The 18,188-nt window shown below is 48.3% G+C and overlaps 2 protein-coding genes across 2 annotated transcripts; one reads left to right on the top strand and one right to left on the bottom strand.

Annotated features, from left to right (window-relative positions):
- Nucleotides 1-843: 843 nt before the first annotated feature.
- Nucleotides 844-4,764, bottom strand: LOC103282011 (claudin-16). The gene is made up of 5 exons (XM_008124471.3): nt 4,622-4,764; nt 3,077-3,212; nt 2,139-2,303; nt 1,932-1,996; nt 844-1,080 (listed from the first exon to the last, which is right to left on the bottom strand). The coding sequence occupies exons 1-5, from the start codon at nt 4,709-4,711 to the stop codon at nt 901-903; spliced, it is 636 nt and encodes a 211-aa protein (XP_008122678.1). The 5' UTR covers nt 4,712-4,764; the 3' UTR covers nt 844-900.
- Nucleotides 4,765-6,881: 2,117 nt separating this feature from the next.
- Nucleotides 6,882-17,928, top strand: slc45a1 (solute carrier family 45 member 1). The gene is made up of 9 exons (XM_062965711.1): nt 6,882-7,147; nt 8,403-8,813; nt 9,923-10,015; nt 10,355-10,579; nt 11,819-12,555; nt 13,453-13,606; nt 13,714-13,890; nt 14,738-14,943; nt 17,539-17,928. The coding sequence occupies exons 2-9, from the start codon at nt 8,414-8,416 to the stop codon at nt 17,809-17,811; spliced, it is 2,265 nt and encodes a 754-aa protein (XP_062821781.1). The 5' UTR covers nt 6,882-7,147; nt 8,403-8,413; the 3' UTR covers nt 17,812-17,928.
- Nucleotides 17,929-18,188: the final 260 nt, after the last annotated feature.

The following is an 18,188-nucleotide window of genomic DNA, read 5'->3' as shown; positions in this document are numbered from 1 at the left end:
CCCGACCCCCAAGTCAAAATACTAAATTACTAAACTCAAAACCGCAGCGGAGAGTTCTGAAGATACTGGGAGTCTGGAGTTACATTGGATTACTTTACGGACGTCCCAGAGAATGGAGGGACCACTGTTGTTGAGCCCTGCCCCCGAGTCAAAATATTAAATTACTACACTCAAAACCGCAGCGGAGAGTTCTGAAGATACTGGGAGTCTGGAGTTCCATTGGATTACTTTACAGACGTCCTGGAGTATGGAGGAACTCTGTTAGTATTCTGGAGTTCCATTGGATTACTTTACGGATGTCCCGGAGTATGGAGGAACTCTGTTAGTACTACTGTTGTTGAGCCCTGACCCCCAAGTCAAAATATTAAATTACTAAACTCAGAACTGCAGCGGAGAGTTCTGAAGATACTGGGAGTCTGGAGTTCCATTGGATTACTTTACGGATGTCCCGGAGTATGGAGGAACTCTGTTAGTATTCTGGAGTTCCATTGGATTACTTTACGGACGTCCCGTAATATGGAAGAACTCAGTTAGTACTACCGTTATTGAGCCCCCCCCCCCCCGAGTCAAAATATTAAATTACTAAACTCAGAACTGCAGCGGAGAGTTCTGAAGATACTGGGAGTCTGGAGTTCCATTGGATTACTTTACGGATGTCCCGGAGTATGGAGTAACTCTGTTAGTACTACTGTTGTTGAGCCCTGACCCCCCCCCCCCGAGTCAAAATATTAAATTACTAAATTCAAAACTGCAGCGGAGAGTTCTGCAGATAGTGGGAGTCTGGTATGTATTTATAATGAGCAATGCAAATAGATGGGAAAAGCAACTCACTGGAGGCAAAAGGCGCATCGGAATGACCCTGGTTTAATAAGAGGTGAGAGAAAGAGTCTGAAGAAAGCATCACAGGTAGGTTCCCAGCCTTCGTTCATGGACCGGCTCCTTCTTCCTTGGATTCTGGGTTCGAAGACAGTTGGCAACCACCAACAAAAGGCCACTGGACATGGCACTCGCCACCCCGGCGGCCGCCACCCAGAAGGAATAGCCGAGCTCATAAGTCACGCCAGGGATGCCCAAGCTGACCTGGAAGAGAACGGATGTTGTAGTTCCGCCAGAGGCTGAAGACGAGGGGATTGTGTTATCAGAGGTTGTGAGGACTGATGGGTAATACAGTGAGAGAAAGGAGGAGATTTTAGATCAAGATTCTGCTTTAGAGAACGGTTTGTGCCTACTGAAAGGCAGAGCAGAAAGAGAGATGCTGTGGCATCAGATGATAAAGAGGACCTTTCTCCTAGTCGTGCCTTAGCAACACCAGATAAGGAGCTGGAAGGGAGAGATCTTTCCCCTAGGAACACGCAAGAAGTTAGTAGAAGAGTTACTAGAATTTGGAGACTCGGTCTCCGGGAGGAGAGAGTCAGGTTACGGAGGTCGCAGAGAATTTGTGAGAAACCAGCGAGTGAGAAATCATCGAAATAACGGCTTCATGGCTTTCCTTAAATTAAGAGATTGTTTACTTGAGGGCCACAATGCGTTACTGTATGGATCTTGGGTCTATGGCTCATATCTTTGGGGAAGTCTGATAATAATAATAATAATAATAATAATAATAATAATAATAATAATAATAATAATAATATTTTATACCCAAAGGGACTCGGGGCGGCTTACATGGGGCCAAGCCTGGACATCAACAATATAAAAACAAAGCAATAAAACAAGTCAATCAACAATAAAAAACAAGTCATAAAAGATCACATACAAAAATGATACTCATGTTCATAGATTCTCGGCTTTTCCAGAAATGGGAAAGACACGCAACTTTACGAATCCTTCACTATCGAGGCATGACGAAACCCAATTGCTGAATTGCGAGGATATCTCGCAATTGCGGGGATATTCTAGATATCTGAACTCTTGTTTGAAGTTCGACCTACCTCCAGTTTGTACTTCTGGACGGTGTCGACAGCGTACCAAAAAACTGCGACCGCTCCGGAAAGACCTATTAAAGAGAAGCGAACCCTACATTGTGGTTTTCAGAAATTGATGCATTATGCTCAGTAGAGTTTTTGGACTTTATTGCCATTTTGAGTCCCCATCAATCGCTTGCAACAACACAATGTCCCGGCCGCCTTTCTTCTTACCTCCCAGGAGAAATAGAGTCGCAGCTGCAAGAGAAAACTGATGTTTCAGAGGAACGTTGTCGTGGAAAAGCTTGGTGCAACCCATCCCGGCAATGAACGTGGGCATAGCAGAAAAAGTCATCAAGCCGGAGAGGATCACCAAGACCCGGGTGACCACAAGGACGCCTGGAAAGAGAGAAGAGAATCACACTCCATAGGGAAAAAGAGAAAAAATTGACAGAGACAGACAGTACATAAACAGAGGCAAGGCTTCCCTTTTTTCATCTCCGGCATCCGGCTGTGCTCGATTTGGCCATGGGGAGCTGCTGTTGTTGTATTCTTCCATGCCGAGGAGCTTTGTCGTCCTTGGACATCCTCTGACGTGTCCTTATGAGTGCCTTTTATTACCTCCCTGCTTAAAGCGGTACCTATTTATCTACTCACATTTCTGTTTTCGATTTGCTAGGTGAGCAGGGAGTTCAAGCTCGACCTGGGCTTGAACTACCAACCTTTCTCTTGGCAGGATTTTCTGTTGTTTAGTGGTTTAACTCACTCTGATAAACTTTACCTGTCTCCCCGAAGGGACTCGGGACTTAGATGTACCCCTGGAATCTATCTATCTATATAAAAATGTCATGTACGTTTGTAGGACCGAGTAAACAACAAAACCACTGAACCCAATCACACCAAATTTGGCCACAAAAGACATCGTCATCCCATCTATGTCTTTCAAACAAAAAACCTGGAAAATAACGGGCAAATTAGAGAACGAGGAAGAGCCGTTTTCAATCCTGGTTGCTGGTCAGAAGGGTAGGCAATCTCTTCACTGCTACTCCACCTGGCCAACAAAGCATTCCCATAAGCCACAGCAACACGTGGCCGGACATAGCTAGTGGACCTTAACTGCCCACCGTCACAATCGGGTCCCTTCTGTCGGGATGGGTTTTTCTGCCTCTTACCAGGATGCTCGCCGAGATAGGAAATGGGAATGTCGCAGGTCCAGAGGTCGGCCACGTTGTCGAAGACGCACTCGCTCCACAAGCCGCGGCACCGGACACTCAGTCCCACCGACGAGAGGGGATCCTTGGCATCTTGCTGGAGGAAAGAAGGGTCAAGACGTGCAAGGATTCCGCACAAACGGGCCTTGAAAGTTGCAGGAGGAACTATCTCGATATGACATCAATAGTCCCAATTAATAATAATAATAATAATAATAATAATAATAATAATATACTTTATTTATATTCCGCTCTGTCTCCTTGAGAGGACTCAGGGCGGATTCCAGAAGACACACAACAAATGTTCAATGCTATTATACAATTAAGAAGGACAGACAATACACAAACAGAGGTAAAGGCTTTCCCGTCTTATTTCCGGCACCTTGGAGACTGTGCTCGACTCTGGCCTCGCTCCATCTTCCGTGCCAAGGAGCTTTATTGTCCTTAGCCGTCCCCGTAATCGATGCTCATAAGGGCGCCTTTATTATCTCCTCGCAACAAGCAGTACCTGTTTACCTACTCACATTTCTGCTAGATAGGCAGGGAGCTGGGGCTAACAACGGGTGCTCACCCCGACCTGGGCTCAAACTGCTGACTTGCTTTATCGTCCTTAGCCGTCCCCATGATCGATGCTTGTAAGGGCACCTTTATTACCTCCTCACTAAAAACTGTACCTATTTACCTACTCACATTTCTGCTAGATGGGCAGGGAGCTGGGGCTAACAGCGGGTGCTCACCCCAACTCGGGCTCAAACTGCTGACTTGCTTTATCGTCCTTAGCCGTCCCCATGATCGATGCTCTTAAGTGCACCTTTATTACCTCCCCTCTAAAAGCAGTACCTATTTACCTACTCACATTTCTGCTAGATGGGCAGGGAGCTGGGGCTAACAGAGGATGCTCACCCCGACCTAGACTCAAACTGCTGACTTGCTTTATCATCCTTAGCCGTATCAATGATTGATGCTTGTAAGGGCGCCTTTATTACCTCCTCGCAACAAGCTGTACCTATTTACCTACTCACATTTCTGCTAGATCGGCAGGGAGCTGGGGCTAACAGCGGGTGCTCACCCCGACCCGGGCCCAAACTGCTGACTTTTCGATTGGCAGGATATATATATATATATATATATATATATATATATATATATATATCTCTGCAGAGCATCGTACGTTCTTGAATGCAATACCGCGGATATAGAAGCCTGCAAGTCTGCAGTATCCGCGGATACGCAAACCCGTGTTTAAATAGCGAACCCTATAGAAATGAATGACTTCTATATATTGGGAAATGCAAAGAACGGCTTCTTTTCCAGATTAGTAAACCTTCGACAACACAGTCGGAGGTCTCCGAGAAGCAAGGCTGACCTTTTCTCTCCCGAAACACAAGAAATGCCGCCGAGTGCGGATTCCGCCGCTTGGCAACCGGATCCCCCCCAGTTCCAATTCATCCCGTGGTTGAATTGGAACTTTTTCCAACTCCAACTCCCATCGCCCCCGGGCCTTACCCTCCAGCAATCAGACCCGGCGGAGAGGACGAGCAGCGCCAGTCCCAAAGCGCCCAAGACGAGGGTGACGATATCCGCGCCTGCTGCCATCCCGTAGTCCGCGATTCCACATACAACTCCAGCAAAGCTATTGGAAGTTAATCCTATTAGGACTTCGGCGCAAAAGCAGCCGCGCATTCAGCGCATTGTCGAAACCCTGACCTGCTGAGCAGCTGAACTTGCTGTCCAAAAGGTCGGCGGTTCGAATCCGGCGAGTGGGGTGAGTTCCTGTTGTTAGCCCCAGCTTCTGCCAACTTAGTCGTTCGAAAACATGCAAATGTGAGTAGATGAATAGGTACTGCTCCGGCGGGGAAGTAATGGCACTCCATGCAGTCATGCTGGCCACATGACCCTACAGTGCAGATGCACCCAGAGAGGGCTAATTACTTGCTGAACTACGACTCCCAGGACTCTATAGTATTGAGTCGTAGCAAAGAGAGTCCGCCCTACAGTGTAGATGCCCCAAAAAGGTTAAGGGCCTTGGTGAACTACGACTCCCAGGACTCTATAGCATTGAGACGTATCAAAATGCATCCACCTTACAGCATAGATGCATCCAGAGAAGGACAAGAGTCTTGCTGAACTACAACTCCCCGGACTCCAGACAGAGAAGGCTAAGGGTTTTTTATGAACTACAACTCCCAGGACTCTATAGCATTGAGTCATAGCAAAGTATGTCCACTCGATAGTGTAGATACACCCAGAGAAGGCTAAGGCCCTTGCTGAATGACAACTCCCAGGACTCCATAGCATTGAGCTGCAGCAAAGTGAGTCCACCTGATAGTGTAGATGCTCCAGAGAAGGACAAGGGCCTTGGTGAACTACAACTCCCAGGATTCCATACAGAAAAGGTTAAGGCCCTTGGTAAACTATCCCAGGACTCCATAAGACCTTACAGCATAGATGCATCCAGAGAAGGACAAGAGTCTTGCTGAACTACAACTCCCCGGACTCCAGACAGAGTAGGCTAAGGGTTTTTCTGAACTACAACTCATAAGACTCTATAACATTGAGTCGTAGCAAAATGCATCCACCTTACAGCATAGATGCATCCAGAGAAGGACAAGAGTCTTGCCGAACTACAACTCCCAGGACTCCAGACAGAGTAGGCTAAGGGTTTTTCTGAACTACAACTCATAGGACTCTATAACATTGAGTTGTAGCAAAATGCATCTACCTTACAGCATAGATGCATCCAGAGAAGGACAAGTCTTGCTGAACTACAACTCCCAGGACTCCAGACAGAGAAGACTAAGGGTTTTTCTGAACTACAACTCCCAGGACTCCATAGCATTGAGTCATAGCAAAGTGAGTCCACCTTACAGCATAAATGCACCCAGAGAAGGACAAGAGTCTTGCTGAACTACAACTCCCAGGACTCCATACAGAGAAGGCTAAGGGTCTTGGTGAACTACAACTCCCAGGACTCTATAGCATTGAGTCATAGCAAAATGCATCCACCTTACAGCATAGATGCACCCAGAGAAGGACAAGAGTCTTGCTGAACTACAACTCCCAGGACTCCAGACAGAGAAGGCTGAGGGTTTTTATGAACTACAACTCCCAGGACTCGATAGCATTGAGTCGTAGCAAAATGCATCCACCTTACAGCATAGATGCACCCAGAGAAGGACAAGAGTCTTGCTGAACTACAACTCCCAGGACTCCAGACAGAGAAGGCTGAGGGTTTTTATGAACTACAACTCATAGGACTTTATAGCATTGAGTCGTAGCAAAATGCATCCTCCTTACAGCATAGATGCATCCAGAGAAGGACAAGAGTCTTGCTGAACTACAACTCCCAGGACTCCAGACAGAGAAGGCTGAGGGTTTTTATGAACTACAACTCATAGGACTTTATAGCATTGAGTCGTAGCAAAATGCATCCACCTTACAGCATAGATGCACCCAGAGAAGGACAAGAGTCTTGCTGAACTACAACTCCCAGGACTCCAGACAGAGAAGGCTGAGGGTTTTTATGAACTACAACTCCCAGGACTCGATAGCATTGAGTCGTAGCAAAATGCATCCACCTTACAGCATAGATGCACCCAGAGAAGGACAAGAGTCTTGCTGAACTACAACTCCCAGGACTCCAGACAGAGAAGGCTGAGGGTTTTTATGAACTACAACTCATAGGACTTTATAGCATTGAGTCGTAGCAAAATGCATCCTCCTTACAGCATAGATGCATCCAGAGAAGGACAAGAGTCTTGCTGAACTACAACTCCCAGGACTCCGTAGCATTGCGCAGCCCAAGTGGTACCCAACCACGTCTCCTTCCGGGGCTGCGGAGGAAGGATGCTGCCTGGCGCTGCCTCTTTAAGGCAAGGAAGGCGGACGCAGGATGCTGCGGGAAAAGAAGGAGGGGAAGACGCACCACCGTGACATCACCGGCCACCCCTCCTCCCTGGTCCAGGAGCGGAGAGGCCACCCTGCCTCCTCCTTGTTCTCCCACGGATGCTCCACCTTGATGTCCACGCCCAGGTAAGAAACACAGATTTCCTCCGGTCCATAGCCAGGCCTTTTTCATGGGTCAGCATCCTTTTTTTAAGGATCCAAGTGAATGCATCTCTATTCTCAATGGGATGCTGGGAGTTGTAGTTCTGTAGGTGTAAGGCCCTCTATTGAGCTACAAACTCCCATTATAGGATCTCGTCACACTAGACTTTGGATCCAGTTCGAATCCACTTTCAGGAGGGGCCTTTCAGCAGCCCATCCAGGTTAGGTCCTAGGCCTTCGTCGAACTACAAATCCCAGAATTCTGCTGGATTTAAAGAGGATGAGGTGCAATGAGGCAGTAAGATGCGGGGTGTGTCTGTAGTTTTCATACCACTTGAATCCGCTTCGTGGCGGAGTTGTAGTTTGGCAAGTTCTTTAGTGCTTTAGTGCCTCGCCCAAACTACAACTCCCAATGCAGTTAAAGTGGTGTCAAACGACATTTGTTCGGAGGCGCTGATGCACCTTTTTTGACTCCTTACGACTTACCTCCGATTTGGCTTCTGAAGTTGGTCGGACTGAGAGTAGGATCTCACCAGCAAGAGTGAGCTCCCCTCGCTCATATGTTTCTTGTTCCCCGAGCACCCTGAGTATACACTATGCAAATTCTTAAGAACTTAACCGTGGCCAAGTTAGCGCTCGAACTGGTATCACTGGGAAGGGAGTTCCACAATGAAGGCACCACCATCAAGAAGGTCCTGTCTCTCGTTCTTACCAGCCGTGCTTCTGAAGGTGGTGGGACTGAGAGCAGAACCTCCCCTCGCTCATATGTTTCTTGTTCCCTGAGCGCTCTGAATATACACAATGGAAGTTCTTAAGAACTTTATTGTGGTCAAGTTAGTGCTCGAACTGGTATCACTGGGAAGGGAGTTCCACAATAAAGGCACCAACACCCAGAAGGCCCTCTCTCTCTTTCCCACCAGTCGTGCTTCTGAAGGTGGTGGGACTGAGAGTAGGATCTCCCCAGCATGGGCGAACTCCCCTCGCTCATATCTTGTTCTCCAAGCGCCCTGAGTATACATGATGGGCTCAAACTGGTATCATTAGGGAGGGAGTTCCACAACCAAGGTGCCACCACTGAGAAGGTCCTATCTCTCGTTCCCACCCATTGTGCTTCTGAAGGTGGTGGGACTGAGAGTAGGATCTTCCTGGCATGAGCGACCTCCCCTCGCTCATATGTTTCTTGTTCCCCAAGTGACACATGTTCATGTATGATGGCTAAGCAGTGGTGTCCCCCTCGCAGGCCACTCCGCCATGATCCCTCCGAATGCCGCGGCGAGTCCGTCCGGCGACGCGCTCTTCCCGGCTCTCGCTCCTCCGGACCTGTGGCGCTCCCAGGTGACGGGCTACTCCGGCTCCATCACCCGCCACATCAGCCACCGCGCCAACAACTTCAAGCGGCACCCCAAGAGGCGGAAACACATTCGGCCCTCCCCACCGCCGCCCCCAAACACCCCGTGCCCCATCGACCGGATCCACTTTGGCGAGATCCACCCGCAGAGGTCCTTCCTGGAGCTGGTCTTCAACGGGTGCATCCTCTTCGGGATCGAGTTCAGCTATGCCATGGAGACGGCTTACGTGACGCCGGCGCTGCTCCAAATGGGTTTGCCAGATCAGCTCTACGGGATGGTTTGGTTCATCAGCCCCATTTTGGGTGAGTGTGAGTGGCCACTCAATGCGGGAGTGATCATTCAGTTGCAAGTCCGTTACCATATTTGTCAGCTCCTAAAACACACCCTAATTTCTGTTGGGATTTTCTGGGTGTTAGAGAAAACTACCCAAAAAAACAGCAGGACAGAGACAGGATACTTATAGGTGAGCATTCAGCTCACAGCAAGCAGGGCGTGAAGTGTCATTCAATTGCGAGTCAGTTATCATATTTGTCGGCTCCTAAAACACACCCTAATTTCTGTTAGGCTTTTCTGGTTGTTAGGGAAAACTACCCAAAAAAGCAGGACACCCACAAGTATGCAGAGACAGGATACTTATAGTTGCGCATTCAGCTCACAGCAAGCAGGGCGTGAAGTGTCATTCAATTGCAAGTCAGCTACCATATTTGTTGGCTCCTAAAACACACCCTAATTTCTCTTAGGATTTTCTCTGTGTTAGGGAAAACTACCCAAAAAAGCAGGACACCCACAAGTATGCAGAGACAGGATACTTATAGTTGCGCATTCAGCTCACAGCAAGCAGGGCGTGAAGTGTCATTCAATTGCAAGTCAGTTACCATATTTGTTGGCTCCTAAAACACACCCTAATTTCTCTTAGGATTTTCTCTGTGTTAGGGAAAACTACCCAAAAAAGCAGGACACCCACAAGTATGCAGGGACAGGATACTTATAGTTGAGCATTCAGCTCACAGCAAGCAGAGCGTGAAGTGTCATTCAATTGCAAGTCAGCTACCATATTTGTTGGCTCCTAAAACACACCCTAATTTCTCTTAGGATTTTCTCTGTGTTAGGGAAAACTACCCAAAAAAGCAGGACACCCACAAGTGTGCAGAGACAGGATACTTATAGTTGCGCATTCAGCTCACAGCAAGCAGGGCATGAAGTGTCATTCAATTGCAAGTCAGTTACCATATTTGTCAGCTCCTAAAACGCACCCTAATTTCTGTTAGGAAAACTACCCAAAAAACAGCAGGGCACCCACAAGTATGCAGAGACAGGATACTTATAGTTGAGCATTCAGCTCACAGCAAGCAGGGCGTGAAGTGTCACGTGGCATCTCAAATAATTGCACGATTTTTTCCCCTCTTTTCAGGTTTTTTGCTGCAACCTTTGCTTGGTGCCTGGAGTGACCGGTGCACCTCACCTTTGGGCCGGAGGAGACCGTTCATCTTGGTCCTCGCCATCGGTAGTGGCAGGTTTCGTTTCCCCTTATTTTTATTTAATTTATATATGCCTCCTTTCCCACTTCCAAAAAATGAGAAGTATAACACATTTCCTGCCCTCCTGGTTATTATTATTATTATTATTATGGTCGCCTTTTATTACCTCCCTGCTTAAAGCAGTACCTATTTATCTACCCAATTTTCTGTTTTTGACCTGCTAGGTGGGCAGGGAGCTGGGGCCGACGGCGGGTGCTCACCCCGACCCGGGCCGGAACTGCTGATCTTTCAATTGGCGGAATTTTCTGCAGCTAGCAGAAAATCGTTTGGCTCCAATCGTATTTCTGTGTTGTTCGGACCCCTAGGAGCGCTGGCTGGACTGTCCTTCATGCTGAACGGCCGGGACATCGGCCTCGCCTTGACCGACACCGCGAGTGACCACAAATGGGGGATCGTGCTCACCATCTGCGGCGTCATCCTCATGGACTTCTGCGCCGATTCGGCAGATAATCCCAGCCACGCTTATATGATGGACGTCTGCAGCCCGGCCGATCAGGACCGGGGGTTGAATATTCACGCTTTGCTAGCCGGTGAGTTTTTATGGTATTGTTCACACCAAAATTTCCCAGGACAGTTAATTATAGCATTTTACAAGCATGCGCAGGAGGCTAACAAACAATGCAACTTTACTAATTAATGCAATCCTTAGACATGTACATGGCAAACATTCAATGCCATTTGACATACAACATATATAGACAGACACAGAGGCAATTTAATATTTTCCAGCTTCCGGCTTCATGAGAGCACACTGGACTCTGGCCATTTCACCATCCACTTGTGACACCGATTCCTTACTGGAGTAATTTCTTATTCTTTGGCACACTGCTGGAAGTTTTTATGGTATCGTAAATTAGTTAAATTAGCCTCCCCTCATAAAGTGGTACCTCATTTTCCTACTCTTTCAGGTTGCTTAAATCAATAGCAAACTAGGCTATTAATGGTTGGAGGCTTAACACAAACCGGGCTTCAATCTCATGACTTCTCGGTCAGTCGTGATTTATTGCAGCTGGCTACTAACCAGCTTGCCCACAGCCCAGCCTGTTTGAGCGCATTCGAAGGAAGAGAAAGACAGCAGATTTGGATTTCAGTATTTTACAATTTGCAAAATAGTGGTGACAGTATCAGCTCATGCTGAAAAAAGAAACTACCGCTCTCCCTGTTGGGGTGGATTTCTAATTATAGCATTTTACAAGCATGCGCAGGAGGCTAACAAACAATGGAACTTTACTAATTAATGCAGTTCTTAAACATGTACATGGCAAACTTTCAATGCCATTAGACATTCGACATATATAGACAGACACAGAGGCAATTTAACATTTTCCAGCTTCCGTTTTCATGAGGGTATGCTCGATTCCGGCTTCACCGTCCACTTGTGACACCGAGTACTTCCTCATTCCTTTCCATACACTGCTGGAAGTCCCTTATAATCTGCAAAATAGTGGTGACAGTATCAGCTCACGCTGAGAAAAGAAACTGCCGGTGGATTTTTAATTATAGCATTATAGCAATTATAGTTTTTATGGTATTGTTCACACCAAAATTTCCCAGGACAGGTAATTATAGCATTTTACAAGCATGCGCAGGAGGCTAACAAACAATGGAACTTTACTGATTAATGCAATCCTTAGACATGTACATGGCAAACTTTCAATGCCATTAGACATACGACATATATAGACAGACACAGAGGCAATTTAACATTTTCCAGCTTCCGTTTTCTTGAGGGTATGCTCGATTCCGGCTTTTTCTCCTTCTCTCGACAGGTCTCGGGGGCGGATTTGGCTACGTGGTCGGGGGAATCAACTGGGACCGGACCAGTTTTGGGAAGGCGGCAGGAGGCCAGCTCCGCGTCATCTACATCTTCACCTCCATCACATTGACGATCGCCACCGTCCTGACGCTGGTCAGCATCCCCGAGCGAGCCTTGCCGTCCTTCGGGAAGAAGAAGAAGGTGATGAAGAGCCCCAGCTTGCTTCTCCCACCCTCCCCGCCGCTGCTCTTCGAGGACTGCGCGAGCGAGAACCTGGCCTCGCAGAACCCGGTCCGCTTGTACGCCAGCTTCACCAGCCCCATCTCCCCGCTGAGCCCGCTCACCCCCAAGTACGGCAGCTTCATCAGCCGGGACAACTCTCTGACGGGGCTCAGCGACTTCGCCTCCTCCTTCGGGACCTCCAACATCGACAGCGTGCTCATAGACTGCTTCACCAGCGGGCACGACGGGTACTTAGCCGCCTTGCCGGCCAGCTTGCCCCGGCAGGCCGTCAGCTTCCCCAGAGCTCCGGAGGGCTTCTACTGCCACGAGACTGTTGCCTCCGAAGCCAAGGAGAGTTTAGGGACACCCGGGGCGGACGACGAAGTCTTGCAGGTGGGATCTCTGGGTGCCATGAAGCCCCGCGGTTCGGGAATCCTGAAAAGGCCGCAGACGTTGGCCATCCCAGATATTGTCACAGGGAACCTTCCCGAGAGCGGCCGGAGGAGGAACGTCACCTTTAGTCAACAGGTGAGCCGTAGATTCATTAAATTAGCCTCCCAGCATAAAGCGGTACTTACACTACGAAGATGCAACCACCAAAGACTCAGAGAGGAGATCTTTTACTTTTTTTTCTTTCTTCTTCTTACTCACTTTGGTTTATAATATATGCGACAGAGGCCTAGATGTTGGAGAAACAACAACCAGTTTATTCAGGCACAGAGCTTAGTGGTTTCAATGTTGTTTCTCACTTAGAGGCACTTTTATTAACAGTTACAATACTAGAATGAGGTGAGTCAAACTCCCTAAAGAGTCACTTATTTTACTTAAAGTAGTTAGAACTTCTTCCTCTGCTACTTTTAAACCACAGTCACCCCTGTGATATACGATCACAGATTCTCTGTTCCTTACCAGGACACAGACTACATTAAATAAGTCACCAAACTTATTTTAAACTGACTCAAAATGAACAATTGCGTCTCCTTGATCCCGTCAACCTAGGATCAATCTTCCCTGTGCCTCATCAGAGCACAGACTGAATCCCTTTTTAAAACTCTGCACTTCTTCAACAAAATGGCAGTTGGCTCCGCCTACTTCTCCATGGCAACCAGCCTCTGAGTGCTGAGAGGCAATAACTGTAATACTTACCCTTTAAAACACAGCAATCATCACAGTATGGAATATTTATTACAGTATTAGAATTAAGAGTTAATGTGTTACATCATGCCAGTAATTACAGTATTGACTATTAATTACAGTATTCATATTGCAACACATCAATAAAGCAATTACAGTCTGCCCTCTGTATCTATGGCTCCTGCATCCACAGATTTGACCAACCACGATCGCGTGGTCTTCCCAAAGGAGGAGCCATATTTTGTCTCTGACGATTTGCTGATCCGTTCTTAACTTCCGTTGTCGTTGCAGGTCGCCAACATTTTGCTGAACGGGATGAAGTACGAGAGCGAGCTGAACAGCTCCAGCGAAATCTCCGAGCAGCCGCTGTCCATGAAGGTCCTTTGCTCCACCATCTGCCACATGCCCACCGCCCTTCGCAACCTCTGCATCAACCACTTCCTAGGTAAACCTGTTCATGGGTGCATCGACACCGCGGAACGGAGTAGTCGCGCCGTACTCAACCTTGATGCCTCTCTCTGTCTCTCTCTTTCCTGGTCCACCTTGACCCAGGTTGGCTCTCCTTCGAAGGGATGCTCCTGTTCTACACGGACTTCATGGGAGAAGTGGTCTTCCAAGGCGACCCCAAGGCTCCCCACGATTCGGAGGAATACCAGAAGTACAACGCCGGGGTGACCATGGGCTGCTGGGGCATGTGCATCTACGCCTTCAGTGCGGCTCTCTACTCAGGTACCCAAGCCTCTGTCAGGATTATCTGGGTGTTAGGGATAACTACCCAAAAACACAGCAGAGCACCCAAAATATGCAAAAACAGGATACTTAGACTTGAGCATTCAGCTCACAGCAAGCAGAGCGTGAAGTGCCATGTGGCTATAAAGAATGTAGAGCTTAGGAAGCAAAGATCTAGAGTTCAATGTGTTAAGATTTCCTGTTAGGGAAAACTACCCCAAAACACAGCAGAGCATCCAAAAATACAAACTTATACTTGTAGTTGAGCATTCAGCTCACAGCAAGCAGAGCGTGAAGTGCCATGTGGCTGTAAAGAATGTAGAGCTTAGGATGCAAAGATCCAGAGTTCAATGTGTTAAGATTTCCTGTTAAGGAAAACTCTTCAAAACACAGCAGAGCTTCCAAAAATACAAAATTATACTTATAGTTGAGCATTCAGCTCACAGTAAGCAGAGCGCGAAGTGTCCTGTGGCTGTAAAGAATGTAGAGCTTAGGATTCAAATATCCAGAGTTGAAAGTGTTAGGATTTCCTGTTAGGGAAAACTACCCAAAACACAGCAGAGCATCCAAAAATACAAAGTAGGATACTTATACTTGAGCATTCAGCTCACACCAAGCAGAGCGTGAAGTGCCATGTGGCTGTAAAAGAATTTAGAGCCTAGGAGGCAAAGATCCAGAGTCCAGTTGTTAAAATCACAAAAGGTTGATACTTTGAATGTATTTCTAAAAAATCCCCAAAAGCAAATTATATATGGAACCCCACTATACTCTGACATTGTGTATAATAGGACTCTGGCATCCGCGCAGAAAACGGATTCATGGCCACTCCCTTTGTTCCGCTTCACAGCCTCGCTGGAAAAACTGGAGGAATACTTCAGCATCCGCACGCTGTATTTTATAGCCTATCTTGTTTTCGGACTCGGCACCGGCCTAGCGACCCTGTCCAGGAACATTTACGTCATTTTATCGCTTTGCGTGACGTACGGCATTTTGTTTTCCACGCTCTGCACGCTTCCCTATTCCCTGCTGTGCGACTACTACCAGAGCAGAAAGGTACAATCCTTCTCTTGTATCAAAATTTCTATCTGTCTGTCTTCTATCTATGTGGGCCTATCGGGTCTGCATGCCAAGTTTGGTCCAGATCCATCCTGGTTTGGGTTCATAGCCACTGCCAGAAGGGACAGAGAGTTTCATCTACGCTGATGATCACGCCATCATGTCTATCCCAAACTTTGGGTCTCCTCGTTTTGGACTTCAGCTCCCACAGTTCCAACAGCTGGGATTTCTGTGAGTTGAAGACCAAAATACCTGGAGGCCCAAACATTGGGAGCTATAGATCTATGCTGACGATCATGCCGTCACAGCCCAAGCAGAGAGCTTTGTAATGCTTGAATAGAAGCTCTCAGAAGCTTTAGGTGCTCTTACTGCCTATTACAGGGAAATAGTTTCATCTATGCTGACGATCGTGCCATCACTGCTCAAGCAGAGAGCTTGAAATGGTTAAACAGAAGCTCTCTGGAGCTTTAGGTGCTCTTACTGCTTATTCCATGGAAATAGTTTCATCTATGCTGACGATCGTGCCATCACTGCTCAAGCAGAGAGCTTGAAATGGTTAAACAGAAGCTCTCAGAAGCTTTAGGTGCTCTTACTGCTTATTCCATGGAAATAGTTTCATCTATGCTGACGATCGTGCCATCACTGCTCAAGCAGAGAGCTTGAAATGGTTAAACAGAAGCTCTCAGAAGCTTTAGGCGCTCTTACTGCTTATTCCATGGAAATAGTTTCATCTATGCTGACGATCGTGCCATCACTGCTCAAGCAGAGAGCTTGAAATGGTTAAACAGAAGCTCTCTGGAGCTTTAGGCGCTCTTACTGCTTATTCCATGGAAATAGTTTCATCTATGCTGACGATCGTGCCATCACTGCTCAAGCACAGAGCTTGAAATGGTTAAACAGAAGCTCTCTGGAGCTTTAGGTGCTCTTACTGCTTATTCCATGGAAATAGTTTCATCTATGCTGACGATCGTGCCATCACTGCTCAAGCAGAGAGCTTTGTAATGCTTGAATAGAAGCTCTCAGAAGCTTTAGGTGCTCTTACTGCCTATTACAGGGAAATAGTTTCATCTATGCTGACGATCGTGCTATCACTGCTCAAGGAGAGAGCTTTGAAAGGGTTGAAGCTCTCAGAAGCTTTAGGTGCTCTTACTGACTATTACAGGGAAATAGTTTCATCTACGCTGACGATCACGCCATCATGTCTATCCCAAACCTTGGGCCTCCAAGTGTTTTGGACTTCAGCTCCCACAGTTCCAACAGCTGGGATTTCTGTGAGTTGAAGTCCAAAACACCTGGAGGCCCAAACATTGGGAACTATAGATCTATGCTGACGATGGTGCCATCACCGCCCAATCGGAGAGCTTTGAAACGGTTGAAGAGAAGCTCTCCGAAGCTTTAGGTGCTCTTACTGACTATTACAGCTGATTCCCAATCCATCTAAAATGAAGACCAGGCACTTCCAGAAGGGACAGAGAGTTTAATCCATCTGAAACACAGACACAGAGTTTAATCTATGCTGACGATCGTGCCATCACCGCTCAAGCAGAGAGATTTGAAATGATTGAACAGAAGCTCTCTGAAGCTTTAGGTGCTCTTACTGCCTCTTACAGGGGAAACCTGTATATCAGTGGTTCCCAAACTTACTTGGCCTACCGCCCCCTTTCCAGAAAAAATATGACTCAACACCGCCTGGAAAGGGGGCGTGGCTTAGAGGGGTGGGCGTGGCTCCTGCTCAAGAGGGCGGGGCTGAGCCTCTCCCTTAGTCCAAGATGCAGGGCTGGGAGAGGGAGGTGGAGGTGGGTGGTCACAAATGGGCGGCCAGGACTGGGATGGGTGGAGTTACGAGCTCTGAGTCAGGGCTGAGCTTCTATCCCTGTCCTGCGGCACCTCCCAGGACACAGGAGGCGGGGCTAGAGGAAGGGGCGGGGCCTCTCAGGAGAGTTATAGAGGCTTAGTCCTGTCTCGGGCTCTTGGGAAGAGGCCCCGCCCCCAACTCAGCCCCATCCTTTAGTTCTAAAAGGCCTCTCAGGAGAGGTGTAGAGGCTCAGCCCTGTCTCGGGTTCTTGGGAAGAGGCCCCGCCCCCACCCCTAGCCCCGCCCTTTAGACCTCAAAGGCCTCTCTGGAGAGTTATAGAGGCTCAGCCCTGTCTCAGGCTCTTGGGAAGAGGCCCCGCCCCGAACTCAGCCCCGCCCTTTAGTCCTAAAAGGCCTCTCAGGAGAGATATAGAGGCTCAGCCCTGTCTCAGGCTCTTGGGAAGAGGCCCCGCCCCCAACTCAGCCCCGCCCTTTAGACCTCAAAGGCCTCTCAGGAGAGGTATAGAGGCTCAGCCCTGTCTCAGGCTCTTGGGAAGAGGCCCCGCCCCCAACTCAGCCCCGCCCTTTAGACCTCAAAGGCCTCTCAGGAGAGGTATAGAGGCTCAGCCCTGTCTCAGGCTCTTGGGAAGAGGCCCCGCCCCCAACTCAGCCCCGCCCTTTAGACCTCAAAGGCCTCTCAGGAGAAATATAGAAGCTCAGCCCTGTCTCAGGCTCACTGATCTATACTCTATCTATGTGTGTGAGAGATGATATCTGGCTTCTTCCGTCTTGTTACAGTTTTCCGGCTCGAGCGAAGGGTCCCCCAGGCGGGGCATGGGGGTGGACATCTCCCTCCTGAGCTGCCAGTACTTCCTGGCCCAGATCCTGGTCTCGGTGGTCATGGGCCCCTTGACGGCGGCCGTGGGCAGCGCCAACGGGGTCATGTACTTCTCCAGCGTGGTCTCCTTCGCCGGGTGCCTCTACTCCTCCCTCTGCGTCGTCTACGAGATCGCGCCCGGCGGCGAAGACCCGGCCGAGGAGGAGCGCCAGCCCCTGATCTGCAGCGCGTGAGGCCGGAGCTGGGTGCGAATCCCGCCGTTGGGCCAGAGACACTGGGAGGAAGGCGGTTAGCCGTAGACGGGGCAACTCTTCATACCGTAATGACAATAAAAAGATGGCCGCCTTGGAGTGTGTGTGTCTCTCTCTTGTCAAAGCAAATCTCACAACGATCATAATTTTGTAACATATTGCACCAGTGTGTGTTTTTCCCACGGAGTAAACAACAAAACTACTGGACCAAATCACACCAAATTTGGCCACAAAAGAGATAGTCATCCAATCTGTGTCTTTCAATAAAAAAAACCCTAGAAGAATTCAATCCAATTTAAAGAAAACGAGGAAGAGCCGTTCTCCCCCAGGCTGCCAGTCAGAAGGGTAGGCCCCGCCCC

This window comes from Anolis carolinensis, unplaced genomic scaffold, assembly GCF_035594765.1.
Source record: "Anolis carolinensis isolate JA03-04 unplaced genomic scaffold, rAnoCar3.1.pri scaffold_15, whole genome shotgun sequence".
Taxonomy (NCBI): domain Eukaryota; kingdom Metazoa; phylum Chordata; class Lepidosauria; order Squamata; family Dactyloidae; genus Anolis; species Anolis carolinensis.
The sequence above is the reverse complement of the archived record's forward strand: the minus strand, read 5'-3'. Positions and strand labels throughout refer to the sequence as shown.

Excerpts from the sequence above, each read along its gene's own strand:
- LOC103282011 (XM_008124471.3), bottom strand. The coding sequence starts at position 4,711 with ATGGCAGCAGGCGCGGATATCGTCACCCTCGTCTTGGGCGCTTTGGGA. Across the intron at positions 1,997-2,138 it reads GACTCTATTTCTCCTGGGAG|GTCTTTCCGGAGCGGTCGCA; the intron begins GTAAGAAGAAAG and ends TCTCTTTAATAG. Across the intron at positions 1,081-1,931 it reads TCCAGAAGTACAAACTGGAG|GTCAGCTTGGGCATCCCTGG; the intron begins GTAGGTCGAACT and ends GTTCTCTTCCAG.
- slc45a1 (XM_062965711.1), top strand. The coding sequence starts at position 8,414 with ATGATCCCTCCGAATGCCGCGGCGAGTCCGTCCGGCGACGCGCTCTTC. Across the intron at positions 10,016-10,354 it reads CATCTTGGTCCTCGCCATCG|GAGCGCTGGCTGGACTGTCC; the intron begins GTAGTGGCAGGT and ends TCGGACCCCTAG. Across the intron at positions 10,580-11,818 it reads TATTCACGCTTTGCTAGCCG|GTCTCGGGGGCGGATTTGGC; the intron begins GTGAGTTTTTAT and ends TTCTCTCGACAG.